Source organism: Mercurialis annua, linkage group LG1-X, assembly GCF_937616625.2.
Source record: "Mercurialis annua linkage group LG1-X, ddMerAnnu1.2, whole genome shotgun sequence".
Lineage (NCBI taxonomy): Eukaryota > Viridiplantae > Streptophyta > Magnoliopsida > Malpighiales > Euphorbiaceae > Mercurialis > Mercurialis annua.
This window is the reverse complement of record NC_065570.1, coordinates 66,057,931-66,075,098: the sequence shown is the minus strand read 5'-3', so window position 1 is coordinate 66,075,098 and position 17,168 is coordinate 66,057,931. Positions and strand designations below refer to the sequence as shown.

General features: G+C 29.3%; 1 protein-coding gene across 1 annotated transcript; it reads right to left on the bottom strand.

The window, feature by feature from the left end:
- Positions 1-10,571: 10,571 nt before the first annotated feature.
- Positions 10,572-11,233, bottom strand: LOC130015225 (zinc finger BED domain-containing protein RICESLEEPER 2-like). The gene is made up of 2 exons (XM_056104960.1): positions 10,693-11,233; positions 10,572-10,606 (listed from the first exon to the last, which is right to left on the bottom strand). Exons 1-2 carry the CDS (start codon positions 11,231-11,233, stop codon positions 10,572-10,574), a joined length of 576 nt encoding a protein of 191 aa, XP_055960935.1.
- Between the last annotated feature and the right edge of the window lie 5,935 nt (positions 11,234-17,168).

The window sequence follows — 17,168 nt, the reverse complement described above, 5'->3', positions numbered from 1 at the left end:
CATAGTTCCGTGAGTACGTGGTCTTAACTATAATCCTGTTTGATTAGTATGTGAAAACATTCGGGTCCTGTTTAGTTGTAGAAAATATTTTATATTTTCTGTTTCCATTTTTCTTCTCATTTTTTCTATTTTTCTATTTTTTATTTTCAAATAAAAAGCTAGAAAATCAAAATTTTGTTTGCTTATCTATTTTTTTTATTGCTTTCTATTTTTTATTTTTCAAAATTAAACAACATACTACTTTTTTTTAACGAGATTTTCATATTTTAATTTTTCATTGACGTTGTATGACCTCATAAAATATTTTAAAAAATAAAATTTGAGTTTTAATGCTTTAATATTTAATTTAAAATAAATACTTGCTAAGTAACTTTTTTTATATTACGATGAATGTGTATGACTTAATTCGAAAATAAAATGGTTGAATCATTGATTATGTTTAAAAATCGGATCAAAAATGCACTGAGATATTTTAGGCCAGTTCAATATTTTTTTGGAACCAAAAATGTCGGTTGGTATATTTAAAATAATATACATTTTAAATTATGTACTAAATATGTTTATATAATTCACTGTTAAATTAATTAATTAATTGATTATATTAAATTTTTTTAATGTATTTTTTATTAATTTTTGAATCGGGTGCAGCCGGTATTTGCCGGTTTTAAAACGGTCCGGAACAATTTAAGAGTCGGTTTATGGCCAATTCAATTGCTTTTCGAACTGTGAATTGTAGAGTTATAAAATGGGGTCATTTCTACATGCTAGTGTTTATTAATGATTAAAAAATTCTATAAATTATTCTACTGAATTAATAGTCATTTTTGTTGTGAAATTCTTGAATTAAATTTCTTTAATGTTTTTTGAACTTGTTAGATAAAAATATCAATTAGAAAATCGTGTTTTCTAAAAGTTACTTTTAATAAAGGAAAAGTAAAAAAACATCTTTTGTTATATTCCAACCATTAGTTATAATATAAAAAATTATGAAAATTATTTTCCAATTTTTTAAATTAAAAAATAATACAACTAAACACCAGATTTTGTTTTTCCGTTTTTTTTGAAATAATTTTCTAGAAAATAAGCAGTATTTTCCACAATTAAACAGGGTCTCAATCTTTAAAATTTCGTGCTTTTCAAATCCCTTCTTGAATCCAAAAGATAGCTCTAATAACAAACTCTAGATTTTTGAAGAAAAACAAATTTCAAGCCTTATAAGATTCCAACTCTAGATTTTTGTAGGGGTGATTTTCAAATCCGTGAAAAATCCACCTCCTCTAAAATAAATTAGTTTCTTCAAATATCTAAAGATAGACCAACTAAAATACTTATACTTCTTCTATTTTTCAAGTTGAGGATCGTAAATCAATAAAGGACCCCAAAAACCTTAATTGGGTTAATTAGATCCTTATAACCGACTTAAGAGGAAGAAAAACTATTGATTTTAAATTTTTGAAGAGACCCACTAATTAAAATCAGGAGGTGTTTTCCATCCCAAAAAAAGCCACCATCATTAATTTTTTTTCTTCAAATCTCTAAAATATAAAAGCTTCAAAAATAGGAGATTTATAATAAAGCAACTAAATAGATTTTATTGAGTAAAAAAGGAAAAAAAAAAAGTGGAGGAGGTGGTTTTCCGGCCAAAAAGCACAAACCATTTTCTCAAGACAATAATTTAGTTTTGTATTTTTAGAGAAAAGAGAGGATTTTAAAGAGAAATTTTTTTCATTTTTTTTAAAGTTCTCAGTTTACTTTTAATTCAATTGTTGACCATAGCTCTTCTTAATTTTTTTTATTTTAACTATTTGATCAATGTCAAAAAAGAAAAATCAATCTTTTAGAATTCAACATGGCTTTAATCTACAACAATCGTATCTGATTTAGGCTTCTTATGCCCTAACCTTATCTGAGTTTCCATAAAGTAACATAATTTTTTCTTTTTCTGTTCTTTATTTTCTAAAAAAAATTGTATGTTCTTGAAGCGAAATGCAAATTAATTTTCAGTAATCAAAACCAACCAAGCACGTATAATCTCAGTTTTAACACTGTGGATATCTACATTAATTACATATTTTTGGGTGGGTTTCTATTTGTAGAGGTGGTTGTCGTGGTGGTAGATCGGAGGAGGTGGCATGGCCGGACAGAGGTTGGTATATATAGACCGGAGGCTGACAATAGGATTTCATTTTAGATATTAGATAGAAATTTCGAAGAGCAAACAGAAAAAGAAACATGATGTGTGTTTAGAAAGGATGGTCGGTGTTTGGTGAAGAAAGGTTCACGTGAAAGAAAAAAATGAAAGAAAAAAAAAACAGTCAGTATGTGTTTTGACTTAAAATTGCCATGTCACTATTAATATAAAAAAACAATTGCCATGTCATTAATTATTAAAAATAAATAAATATCATGTCACTCTTTTTCTCTCAACTTTCACTAACGGAGAGTGTGACGCACTTTCCATTTTTCATCCCCGGAAGGGTGTAAAAATTGGATTTTGTCAAGTAGAGTGCTCCGAACGTGAACAAATTTAGTGTAGGGATTTCCTGAACAAATGTTGTATAGTACAGGGGCCTCCGTATGAATTTTATCATAAAAATAAAATAAATTAATTTAAATTTTAATAAAATTAATGTTTATTTATTTATTTGTGTTATTCTTAAAAAGAAGTTCAATTTTGTTTTAATAACTGTGCAATTTTAATTCATACTAAAAAAACTGTACAATTTTGAAATATTCTTTTTAGATTTAAATATCCATTTTCATTTAAAGATGTGTTCTTTTTTTTTTTTGCACTCTGAGAAGATAGTAATAATATTTTTATAATCTTGAAGATATCTGAAAGTGATGCATGATTTTTAGTATAAAATGATCTTTATTTGAAGTTTATAACTAGAATGTTTTGTTTAGAGTAGATTATTTTCAATGTTATTTTTGTATTAGTAAATTTTATAAGTTCAATATAGTGAATTTTATGAAAATTTTATAAAGAAATCGGTGTAAAAATGAGTTATAATGAGGGGAAAAAACTGAAATTCCATTTTGATATCTTTAATACTTTAAGCGCAAGATTCCTCCCGAATTTTAAAGGTTTGGTTATAACTGACAAAACCCGCAAACATTTGTTATTTTATGAAATTAACTCTTTTTAAATATTAAAAAATTGATCTTAAATAATAAATTAAATAAATATAATCTGGATATAAAAAAATTAAATTGTTAAAATAAACTCTTACTTCATTGCTTTGCCATTTTTCAAATTTCAATCTGTATCATTCTATTCAAATAAAAAAGTTACAATCATTAATTTGCTTTCACCCAAAATTGATGCAACTGATAATTTTTTGTTTCAGTTTTAAGGAATTTTATGATGTTTATAAAAAAGATCCGAGAAAACGCCTAAGATTGTTTGAAAAAATTACTAAGTGGTTTTTTTTATAGTTTTTTTTTTGATAATTAAGGAGGGGGAGCGCTTGTGGGGGAAATCGAACCCAAGATTCATTTTTTTATAGTTGGAGAGGGAAAATATTTATGCAAGAAATTAAACGCTTGATGTAGCGGTTTGTTGCTCGACACTTTTATCATTTAAATTAAAATTCATTGGTAGTTAAATGATGCTTAAAAAAATCTGTTTATAAAAATCGTCCCTCCTTAGTAAATTTGTTTCCTCCATCAATGATTGTGTAGAAAGAATAATATGTAGCGCTTCAAGTCAAGATGATTTTAAAATGTTTATGTTTACTTTATTATATGAATGAAGAGTTTGTGTTCGATTCGTGTTTATTTGAGCTTTGCCCCAATATTTTATGTTTGATCAGTTTAAATTTTATAATATTCATATTTAGTTAAGAGCAAATTATTATAACACTCCTCACATTTCACTACTAGAAAACAGCGTTTTAGCGACGGATTTTAGTGACGGATCTAAAATCCGTCGCTATTTTTTTGATTAGCGACGGATTTAGCGACGGATCTAAAATCCGTCGCTAAACACCACATTAAATTGGCGGGAATGATCCCGCCAACTTTAGCGACGGATTTTCCGTCGCTAATGTTGGCGGGAGTAGTCCCGCCAATTGTTTTGATAAAATTTAGCGACGGATTTTAAAATCCGTCGCTAATTACTGGCGGGAATACTCCCGTCTTTTATTTTCCGCAATTAGCGACGGATTTTAAAATCCGTCGCTAAATTATGCCTTTTGCGACGGAATTTAGTGACGGATTTTAAATCCGTCGCTAATTTTCAATGTCAAAAAAAAATTAAAAGGCATCTAATATTATTTAAGATAGTATTTAATAAAAAATAATTATTAATATTTTAATTAAATTTATATTATTTTAATATAACATTTTTATTTATAAAATAATAATTAAATATTATTTATGAAATAATAATTATATATTATTTATTTATTTAAAGTATATAAATATTTTAATAAAATTATCTTAGAATGCAGGTTTAAATTATGGAAACAAATATTTGTTGTTTTTAGTTACATTTAAGTATAATATACATAAATATATAACATGAATATGAGCTGGTTAAGGTGGAGTTGTGCGCGGGAGAACTACAAGGTTAAAGAGTCTTGAGTGGGAGCAATGGAAGGATGGGTGACCTACTGGGAAGTTAGCGAAAATTGACAGGTGGATGCGGGTGGGTGATTTAACTCGGATGGGTGAGTGACGGAGGGCGCGGATGAGTGATTGATTAAATAAAAAATTTATTTTACGATGTAATTTTTAAATTTTTAAATTTTTTAAAAATTAGTGACGGATTTAAATCCGTCGCGCTAATTAGCGACGGATTTAAAATTCCGTCGCTAAAACGGAGACCAAAATCCGTCGCAAAATTTTTTTCCCGTCGTTATCAAACGTTGCGACCAAAAAAGTTGCGACGGACTGTTTCCGTCGCAAATCCGTCGCTAAACGTGTTTAGCGACGGATTTTGGTCATTTAGCGACGGAAAAATCCGTCGCTAAATGACTGTTTTCTTGTAGTGTTTGACATAATTTACAGTTTAATCTCTCTTATTGGGAAAATGAACTATATAACCCCTCACTTTTGTTTTTGTCAACGATTTAGTTCTTCCGTCCATTTTGGATGTTAGTTAAAGAAGTCAACGAAACTATATAGTACCTCACTTTTATTTTTTTCCAACAAATTTCACCCCTCACTTTTATTTTTGTCAAACGATTTCGTCCCTCAGTTTTGATAGTTAATTTATCCATAAGTTTTTTGACTTCATTGACTAACACTAAAAATGAATGGAGGGACTAAAATGTTGACAGAAGCAAAAGTGAAGGGTCGTATAGTTTAGTATTCAAATAAGAGAGATAAAAGTGATAATTGTATCAAATGTGAGAGGTTTTATAATAATTTACTCTTTTTTTTTTTGATTACAGGGAAAGGCCAAGGCCAGCAGAAAAAAAGACCTACGAAAGTCTACACATTCTAGGAATCGAAACTCCGATTATGTCTTCAGTAAATAATTTACTCTTTAATTAATGACCGATGTACCTTACCTACAGGTCCGTGGACCCCACTTTTTTTGGAAGGAAAAATTTATCTATATGTGTGTGTGTGTATTATTAAACCCATTAATATATTCTATATCTATAAATTTTAATCCAAATTACTTAGAGAGTAATTTTTCATAATGTTTTTTGTTAAATTAAATTATAAAATAATAAAATTACTAATCAAACTAGTCATGATCCGTCTATTAAACAATTTAATGCATTTCTTGCTAACTGAGAAAAAAAAACCATATTTTTTAATTTTTTATGTCAAATTAAAATTGTAAATTCCTCATTGAATTATTAAATTTGAGTTGAAATTCTAAACAATTGAAGTATAAAATTTATTAAAAATCTCAATTTTCATTTAGATATAAAATACAAATATAAGGTTAAAAATTACATTTGTTTCTATATTTAATACATTAATTTCTGTAAAATTTCAAAAATGTATGTTTATTTAATTTTGATAGTTAAATATGTTGAAATATTATAAAAATAAAATTCATATATATATATATATATATATAGTCGAATATAACCATTTATTAGTTTCTTAATTATCTGATTCAGGATATAAGAAACTTTTATATCTATGATACAATTGATAACTTATATATTGAAAAGTATAATTTGAATAGTATGAATAACGGTGTAAGTATAAAATATCTTTTATAAATAAAAATTTATTGAGAATAAATATAAATACATATTCTTTTGATATTGTTTAATATAAAATATATTAAATTTTAATATATATATATATATATATATGGACTCCACCATTGAATATTTCTGGATTAGCCACTATATTTAGTTCATTTTTTTTCCATTCAGATGTTAAACGAGCTAAGTTCGTATTTGTTTGTTAGATACTAAACAATTTTAGTTCGAGTTAGTAGTATTTAGCATCTAAATGAACGACAATAAACCAACCACGTTCAACATCTAAGCAAACAAACGCAAAACACAGTCATATACGAGCTAGTTTGCGGATGTATAATTATATCATATACGAGCCAGTTTACAAATACTTTGTTTCATACCAGTTCATGAATTTTTATTCGAACTCATATACGAGCTCGTTTACGAATTATAAAAAAAAACTAATGTACGAAATGTTCGTGAATATAAACAAGTTGATCAACTATATTTTTGAGCTAAGATCATTTAATTAGATGATCATAAAATTGAATTTGAATTTAACTTGTTCAAAATACGCTTAACGCCTTAGCATATCTCGATCTTTCATCCTCTTTTCAGTCCTACCATGACGTTGAAAACTTGTCAATTTTATCCCATTTTGTATTTTTTTTATTTCAATTGTACCCTGAAGCATAAAATTGATCTTTATTTATTTGACAAAAGTTCAAAAAAAATCTTAAAAAAATGGCCAATTAATATAGAAAAGTCAATCTAATGCAAAAATGGTCAAATTAGAGAATTTTTGCCAATAAAAAAGGTCAATTTTATATTTTAGGGTACAATTAAAATAACAAAAAATAATTTAAAATTAACTGATTTGCAACATCAAGGTATGATTAGAAAATGGATGAAAGGTCATGGTTTTTTAAGACATCAGGCCTCTAAAATATGAACAAACACATATTAAGCTTTTATCGAGATATGTAGAAATAAAATTATTAATAATGTCCATGTAATCCATTTGTTATGTATTAGTTTTCCTAAAATTCATTTAAATATAATAGAGGTCATGTTAAGTGATTAAAAAAAGTTAAAATTAACTCAAATTAATATGCATCTATCAGATAACGTGTAAGAGAGAGAAGAGAAATTGGGAAAGGAGGAAAAAAGACAAAGTTGTGGGTTAGATCAAATAGACAAACCCTCCTTTCAATCGTTTCGGACAGTGAAAACTGTCAGTTTGAAAACATACAGTTACTGACAAAAACTTGAGTGCATGCATTTTCATGCAACTGTCCTCTTTTTCATACACGTGCATATATATACCACTTTCTGATCGGAAACTGTTGTCATAGCTTCGAATACTACTAGCTTAGGAATGTTAAGCAACACACGGATCAACCATTATCAGACTTGGGACAAAAGATTACTTTGGCCCTGAATTTGTGTTAAAATATTAAAAAAAAATTAAAATTAAAAAAAAAATTATATTTTAAATTAGTGTAAATTTGGTTAAAAATTTCTCTCTCCACTCTCACCCGAAAATCAGACACACTCTCTGATTTTTAATGGTTAAAAATTCAAAATAGACACACTCTCTGATTTTTAATGGTTAAAAATTCAAAATGGTCCTAACTATAGTTAAAATTGTTAAATAAACTCATAATAATAAAAAAAATTAATCATTTTTATTTTAAAATTTTATATATTAAAATAATATTAATAAAAAAATGACCATTTATATTTTCCAAAAAATTCAATTATTTTAAATTAGTTTCGGTTTGGCGAGAAGGATGAGCTCCTCCTTCTCGCATGATTGCTCCTCTTCCCAAAGGAGGAGCTGTGCTCGTCTTCGCCTACTCCTCGCCCGAGGAGCAATTTGCTCCTCAGGCGAGAAGCAAACAAGGAGCAAATCTGCTCCTCGAAAAAACGAGGAGCGGATATGCTCCTCGTTGAATAGATCCATAGATGGGTCTGTTCTTCAACGGTGGATCTGTTCTCACCACCAGGTCTGTTTTTCTTTAACAGACCCAATGTTGGGACTGTTCTTCTTTAACAGATTGGTCTTTTCGACCAACCTGTTGAAGAAATGAAGGAAAAAATTTAAAAAAAATTTAAAAAAAATTTAAAAAAAACTGAAAATGGTTTAAAAAGATTTCTAATTTAATATGTTTTAATTTATATTAATTAGGGTATAATTAGTATTTAAGTGTGATTATTAGAGTTAATTATTATTTTTATGAATCTCACTCTCTAATAAAAATGCCACGCCAGCAAATGGGGGGATTTTTGACCCGGTTTATACAAGTTCAGGGTATAAATGATCCGATTTCGCTATTTGAACTTTTTTGATAATTTAACGCAAGTTCGAAGGGAGGGGAGGGAGTGATCTTTTGTTCATTTTATTTGTATATAATTTTTATTTTTTTATCAACCATATGAAGCCTCTATATATACATTTTTAAAAAGAGGCTATGCCTAAAATAAAAATTAACATTTTTATCAGATAAACTTTTAATTTAAATAATTTTAAAACTAATCGTTTTCTCATTAATTTGGAGGTTTATGAGTCAAATTATTCAATTGTGGGAACGGAATGAATTAATACGCTGAAATTTAAAGCTCAATTAGATTCTTTTTTTTTTAACTTTTAAGAACTAAGTTGAAACTTCAATTAAATTTTCAATATAAATCTTAATCAAATATTTAAATAAATAAAATATCAAAATTAGCAAAATAATAAAAACCTAAATTTAATAGACTGCATGTGCTAGGAGAAGTCCTAAGTAACATAAAACTAGCATGAAAAATATCAAAACTGGCAAAATAATAAAACTTTAGTTAATTTTAAAATTCAATCTTCCTATTTTATCCCTATTCAAATTCTACTAATAAAGTAAATTAAAAATGTATCCTATATTAAATAAAAGTATAATAAAAAAATAAAAAATAAAAGTATAAAAATCATAACAATAATTATATTTTCTTAAACTGTGTTATAAAGATAAAATGGACAATTCTATTAAGACATAGGGAATATATTTTAATGTTGTTTAATGGAGTAGTTTTATAACTTTCTGAAACCTTAATTAAGCGTATTTGATGTATATTTTGCATGAAAACATAATGAGTATATAAATTAGGGGTGAGCACGGTTCGGTTCGGTTCGGTTCGGTGTGCAACCTTCCATAACCGAACCAAACCACCACTATAAACCTATAAACCAAACTTTGCTACTTTGGTTAACGGTTATTTCGGTTCGGTGAACCGAAATTTCGGTTATTTGCGGTTTGGGTCGGTCGGTTCACCAATTAGAATAAAATTACAAAAACATACCTGAATTTAAAACTTTTACTTGAATTTAAAACATACCCCAAAATTTAACAACTCAAATAACCCAAGTTTTTTACCCCCAAATATTACAGCCTATGTTCAATGTTTAAAACTTTAAATAGCTATATCACAGCTATATATTAACAATTTACAAATTGTATATAGGCTATACAAAAAATATCCTACTCTAACTGATTTAGGCATCCGAAAAATCGATGTAAATCATTCAAAAATCATGATATAAAACAGCTGCATCATCAACCCTTGTTTTGAAGCAACTTCTGTTTTCCAAAAAGCCTCCACAAATCAGTTATGCAAAAATATATTTAACCTCTCCTGCAAAACAGATTAGAAAATAGAAAAAAAAAGTAATAAGTACCTAAAGACATACAAAAACTACCCGGATAGCAGAAAATTAAAATGTGAGGCTCAGACTTCATAGATTGTAAGTCAAATAATAACTCAACTCATTTAAAAGGCAACATTAAACTTATGTCACACAGTTAATGGTTAAGTCATTGTAGACTTCAATTAGTGGAAGCTTCATCATTGCCTCAACAAACATAATAATGATAGATTAGCACAAGACAAACAGAACAGAAGCATAACAAAATGAGTCTATCACAAATTCTTAAACCAAGATCTCATCATTGTCATATGCTTACTTAGAGGCTCAGATTTAAAGTTATTTCAAGCAAAACCTAAAGGCCATAAAAGGTGGCAACAAGTAAGTGCCTCAACAGTTACAACCAATAGTTTTGAACTCAATTATTGTGGAAGCATCATCATTGCCAGTAAGCAAAAAGACAGAGAAATCAAACACCAAGTCAAACCATAGATCAACCAGCATATCAAATAAGGCAACCAACATTTATCTTATCTAGGCTAATCTATCATTATTAACAGGCAGCATTAGGAAGGCAACAACAATATTGAATTATAAAGCATCAGAGGGACAAAGGGACAAAGGAACAATAGAACCAGAACCAGCATAAGGCTTCCACCAGGCCAAAAGAACAGACCAGCATGCCAAGAAGAAGGTAAGCATCAAGTAAATAAAATAAGGACAAAGACAAACTATTAGTCATTCATAGCATTGGCTGGGTCCTGAAAACCTGGAAAAAAAAAAAGCAAATTAAAGAGTTAACACTAGTACTGATAAGATTATAAAGAAATAAACAAAAAGAGTATAAAAAATTACCTTCTTCAAATTTCTCCAGCTCTTCTAGTGTCTCTTCAACAGAAACAGGTTTGGAAGGGTCTCTCAGCCAATCCTGAGTACATATTAAGGCCTCCACAATTTTAGGAGTCAGACAAGATCTGAAATCATCTAGCACTCTTCCACCAGTGCTAAATGCTGATTCTGAAGCAACTGTAGAAACTGGTACTGCAAGTATATCACGAGCCATTCTAGAGAGGACAGGAAACCTCTCAGAATTAAACTTCCACCATTTCAGAATATCAAATTTCAAATCATTTGCAACTACTGCCTCACTAAGGTATAAATCCAATTCAGATTTCTTGCTTCCACTCACACCACCAGTCTTCATCATTTGCTGCAGATATCTCTCCTTTAAAACAGAGTTTGCTTGGGAGGATTGGCTAACAATTTCCAGTGAGACACTATTATGGCCACTCATAGCAAGTTCTTTCTTATAGAGCACATCATAGTCATTAAACAGTTCAGTCATATCCTCCATCAAACAAGTATACAAATATTTTCCTTGGTGATTACCATACATTTAAGTCAAAGTATATTCCATAAATACAACTCTATCCCGAGGATCTAATATGTTAGCAAAGAATATCAACTTATTCATTACTAATGGATCACCCCAATATTTATCAAATTTTGATTTCATTTTAATCCCCATAGACCTTACTGACTCATCACTGGAATCAATCCAGTCTTGCAAAATGGTACGCAAGTCAGAAATTTGATTGAAATGGTTATTAGAAGTCACATAGAGAGAACCAGAAATTCCCAAAGTCATTTTGTAAAAACATTCTAACATGCGATATAATTCTCTAACATTTTCCCAATCAAGTAAATCTGGCACATTATCACCCAAATCCTTTTTAAAAGAGGCTTCCACATCCTCGTATTCTTCAAATACTTTTTGATACATACAAGCAGTATTTAACATCAAGTATGTTGAATTCCATCTAGTTGGGACATCAAGACATAAAGAACTTTTACACTGAATATCAACTGACTCTTTGCATTCCTTGAATTTGCTTAGCCTAAGAGGTGAGTTCTTTATATATCTAACACCCCTCTAACCTTTTCAAAAGATGGACCAGATTCTTTCAAACCATCAGACACAATTAGATTTAAAATATGTGCAATACATCTCATATGTGCATACTTGCATCTAACTGGTGTAGTGCCCCAACTCAACATCTTTTTCATAAAAAACACCATAGCAGCAGTATTATTTTCAGCATTGTCAAATGTAACAGTGAAAATATTTTTTACCCCCCACTCTTGCAAACAACTTTCCAAAGACTTAGACAAATACTCAGCCTTATGTCTAGAACAAGGGACAAAGTTTATAATCTTTTTATGCAACTTCCAGTCATTATCAATAAAATGGGCAGTAATGCACATGTAGTTTAGTCTTTGATTAGAGGTCCATGAATCACTAGTAAGACTGACTCTCTGAGAATTTGTTTTAAAGAATTGTTTCAGTTTTAGTTTCTCCTCAACAAACATGCTATAACAATCCCTATTAACAGTCCATCTAGAGGGCATTTTAAACATAGGACAAGCAAGGCTCATTAATCTTCTAAACCCCTGTTTTTCAACAAACTTAAAAGGCAATTCATCCACAATGATCATATATGATATAGCTTGCCTTACTACTTCTTGGTCAAACTTCCATGTAGCAACAGAAAACAAATCATGACCAGATGAAGGTAAAGCTTCCACATGAACAGGTTGAAAAGATAACAAAGCTTGCCTAGTTTCTATACTGTGTGGGTGCTTAGTGCATCTAATCAAATGACTTCTCAAGGTAGATGTACCATTCTTTTTAGCATGGCAATTATATATACGAGCACAATAGCGACACTTAGCTTGAATAATAATACCTTTGCTGTCCTTAATTGTGTCAAAATGCTCCCATACCACAGATCTCTGTTGACCTTCTTTCCTTTTTTTTAGGAACAGGTTCAACATTTGCATCCACATTATCCATATGATCAGCAACAGGGTCCACATTTGCTTCCACTTCCACATGATTAGGTTGTCCAGAGGGAGCAGTTTCCTTGCCAACCATGGGTTGACCATCAACTGCTGCCTCAAGGACAACAGTGGGTTCACCACCAGGCTCCTCCATCTAAGCACAATAAACAAATCAGAACTCAAAAATAAAAAATCAGAACTCAAAACTCAGAACTCGGAATGTAATATTGATCATATTTTTACTTACAATCAAACTTTTAAAGCTTCCACTGTTCCACACCAGACATTTTGTACATAACCAGCAACAGTTCATGAAAAACAAGAATCGCCAGAAAACCATAAATCAGAACTTAAACTCAAAACTCAAAAAGCAGAAGTCAAAAAGCCATAAATTAGAACTTTACCTTACAATCGAAGTTTTACAGCTTCCACACCAGATCGTTTCCAACTAACCACCAATAGATCATGAAAAACAAGAGGAGAACAATTAACAAATGGAAAATCTAGAACAGAAGACCACAAATCAAAACTGAGAACGCAGTTTACCTTACAATCGAGTATTTTTGTAAAGATATTCTAGATCTGTTAAAGAAAAAAGAGAAAACAAAGAAAAAATGTTAGAAATATGAAAAATAAATTAAAACAGAATAAAAATTGTTTAAAAATAACTCAGTTTACCTTAGTGTTTCTTCGATTGAACCTCTTTGAATCACAAATAAAGATGATTACTTTGCTGGAATAGAGGTTAAACATAACGAAATTAAAAAAACTTCAGACTGTAAACGAGAAGAGAAGTGAGAGTCTGAGAGATCCATGGCCATGGGAAACGAGAGGAAGTGGTAGAGTTATTAGGGTTTACAGACAGAAAACGAGAGGGAAGAGAAGTTGGAGTCTGAGAGATCCATGAAAAATTGAGAGCATTTTAGGGTTTGTGGAGAGAAAACGAGAGAGAAGAGAAGTGAGAGAAATTGAGAGGGTTGCGGCTGAGTGAGTGAATGAGGGAAAATTAGGGTTAGGATTATAAATGGGGTATAAGTAGTATTTTTATCTGTACTAAAAAACGACGTCGTTTTACCTTCGGTTTTTCGGTTCGGTTCGGTTAACCGAGGGCAAAAACCAAATCAACTCCATAAACCGATTTTTTCCATTTTTCTATACCAAATCACTCCACAAAAACCATTTACACCACTCCACTTCATTTTCTGGTTCGGTTCGGCTCGGTTTTGTGGTCTGGGTCGGTTTTTGCTCACTCCTAATATAAATACGAATTCGCCAAAATTTAGAGTTTGGTACGCCATTGTGCTACCTTACTCGGAAGATCCATTTTTTTCTTTTATCATTTTAAGCTCCGATTCAATTTTTAGATTATATATATTTATGTATGTATGTACTATTTAGATTTTAAAGATGTTTGTGACTCCATAAATCGCTATAATTAATCATACTCATAGACAGGTCTAAACTAAAAACGTAAAAGCCAACCGTTTCAAAAATAACTCAAACCTTATATGCATATATGATATATTGAAATAATGTGTACGTATGTTGGCACTATTTACTGATTTGAATGAATGTCGAATCCAAATTTAAAGTTTTTGAACTCACATTTTGCATTGTCAATTGCTTTTGCAGGGCAGTGGTGTACTATAAATCTTTTGATAACGTTTTTTATTTCCTTTGTTTGTCCATCCGGTTTTAATCCGGATCTGACCCGCGTCGCGCACCTGACAATTGGCATGGTAGGTGAGTCTGCCAGCGGAATTTTCTGCATTCACAAGACTCGAACTCGAAACCTTGTTTAAGCGATATCAAGCCGTTTACTACCTAAACCAACCCCCGTTTATACGCTTTTTCTTTATCGACTAATAGTAAGATAAATTCAAACTTTTGAGTGTTGTTATAATTTTAACCAAATTTTTTTATTTTTTAATAATATCTTAATTTTAACATTTCATTGTAAGTTTAGTCATTTTATAAATTAATTTTAATCTTTTCAATCTCTCACCTCGATACAATACCTACTAGTTTTGTTTGAATTTTCGGTCATCTTTAGTTTCAAACTCGTTTTTTTTATTTTTTTGCTTCAACCAACGGCAAGTTAGAAAATTTAGAGTTAGATTTTAACGTTATTTTTAATTTTTCTATATTAGAAGTTAAATTTTAAAAATCTGAAAAATGAGTTTTGCTAATTACAGAATTGAAATAACTAAATTGATTAGAAAAAAGAGGCTAGAATTGCAACAAAAGGATGAAATCAGGACACTATAACAACAATTAAAAAGTTTTAGTTAAAATTACAAAATCCCACAAAAATTAGACTTATTTTACTATTAGACTTCTTTTCTTTCGGGAAATGACATTTTTAAAAGTTTAGATTGTTTTTCATATTATTTTTAGCACTTTGTATTATATTTTTTGTCTTTTGTCTTTCGATACTTTATAGTTGAGCTTAATATCAATCACTTATTATAACTCCAAAACAATTACTCCGTCCGTTCTTTTTTAGTTGTCTATTTAACCAATTTTATTTATCTATAAATAGTTGTCCATTTAGAAATCCCATGTAATATTAGCTATTTATCTTTCAAGTTTACCCATTTCTAATAAATGACTCTATGTTTTAATTTAAAAGGTATTTATTAACTAATAGGACTATATTAGTATTTTTCTTTATAAATTAAGACAAAAGAAGCACTATCTTGATATGTGTAATATTGGCTAAATGGACAACTAAAAAAGAACGGAGAAAGTAATAGGCAAAAGAATTATATATGCCCATAACGTTTGACTCAAGATTCTTTATGCCCTCATGGTACGAAAAGGTGTAAATATACTCGTAATGTTTTTCAATGGGCTCATTGAGGCTAATAACATTTTTCAAAAAAAGGTCATATGTGCCCAACCTTGTTAAGAATAAGGGCATCAATGAGTCCATTTAAAAATGTTAAGAGTATATTTGCATCTTTTCAAACCATGAGCTAAACGTTAGGGGCATATATGTTCCTGTTTAGTATATTTATACTTATTCTGTTCTTTATTCGATTTGAAACTTTGATGTGTTTTTGCTTGTGTAACATTATGCGATATAATTGAAGGATATTTTAGTAAATTAACAAATTTTATAATGATAAATTTTTGCGTGTTAAACCATATTCTGAACCTAAGTTCTTTTGATCCAATGCATATATATTATGCATATGTAAGCAAGTGAAATATTTTGTATCAATATAAAAGGCAGTTCTAACGCGATTACTATTAGATAGAGACTTCTATATAGTTCAGATCGCCCATTTAACATAAATTTGAAAGAGCCAGTAAGATTTGAACCGCACAGTAGTCCCATATATAAATACTAATTAATTTCACTGTATGTTTTATTTTTTGAACTGATATATGACTTTCACTAAGCGTCTTTATAGGAATGATACATCATTAATTTGAAAAAAGTATTGTATAATGGTAGCGTCTCAACTTTTATGAATATATATCTGATGTTCACATTTTTATAATTTTTAAAATTTAAATTTAATTTTTATAATTTTTAAAATTTAAATTTAATTTTTTTAAAAGTATATCATCTGAATATTAAATTTCGATCTTCGCACTATGAACAAAGCCAGAAATAAATTTTTAATTTACTTTTATAATTTTGGCTAAGTATATCATTTGCTTGCACACACTCTCATCATTCATTTGTTAATATGATAATAAAATTTAAATAAATGGAGAACTCATAATTTTTTAAAAAAATAGAGGACACATATTTGCTATTTTGGCACAATCATGATTGAAACATAACTAAAAATACGTATCTGATATATGTTAAAAAAATATAATTGTTTTGATATTAGTCGCATCGAAATATAGTAGAATTAATTAAAAAATCAAGCTCATGAAAAAATATAGAAGCGAATTAAAACAAACACAAGATTTACGTGGTTCGTCAATGACTACTTCACGGGTCAAAAACTAAATTTTTATTTACTAATAGATGAGAATTATTAAAGAACGGTAGATATTTTTTTAATACCCGAACCCAATAATAAATCTAAATAATGCTTTGGTCGTACTAATCTGCCTCAAACTTTTAAATTCTATAAGTCATATCTTGTCTATTTAAAGAGTTTAAAATAGATCTGCCATAACCAAATTTATAGATCGTGACCGAAGTCAGGGTATGAGATTGGTAGTTTTCGAAACCCGTATCTGACCTCGCGGATAATAACACAACACAAGTAAACCTGCATAAAAAAACCAATGCTCGGGGCAACAAAAACTCCAACCTAGATCTAACAGTCATATCAACGATATATAAAAAATGCTCGACTCAACTCCAAAACTCCAACAACATGGCATAAATAATAATATCCAAAATATATAGTAAAATATGTCAATATCAATATCATAACTGTCAGTCAATATAACAACCCAAATTTAAGATAAACAATAACTTAGTACAACTGCGTTCTAAGAGTTTTAAAATAAAAATG

Coding starts and splice junctions, on each gene's coding strand:
- LOC130015225 (XM_056104960.1), bottom strand. CDS start 11,233: ATGTATGGTAATCACCAAGGAAAATATTTGTATACTTGTTTGATGGAG. Junction 10,607..10,692: donor GCTGGAGAAATTTGAAGAAG/GTAATTTTTTAT, acceptor TTTTTTTTCCAG/GTTTTCAGGACCCAGCCAAT.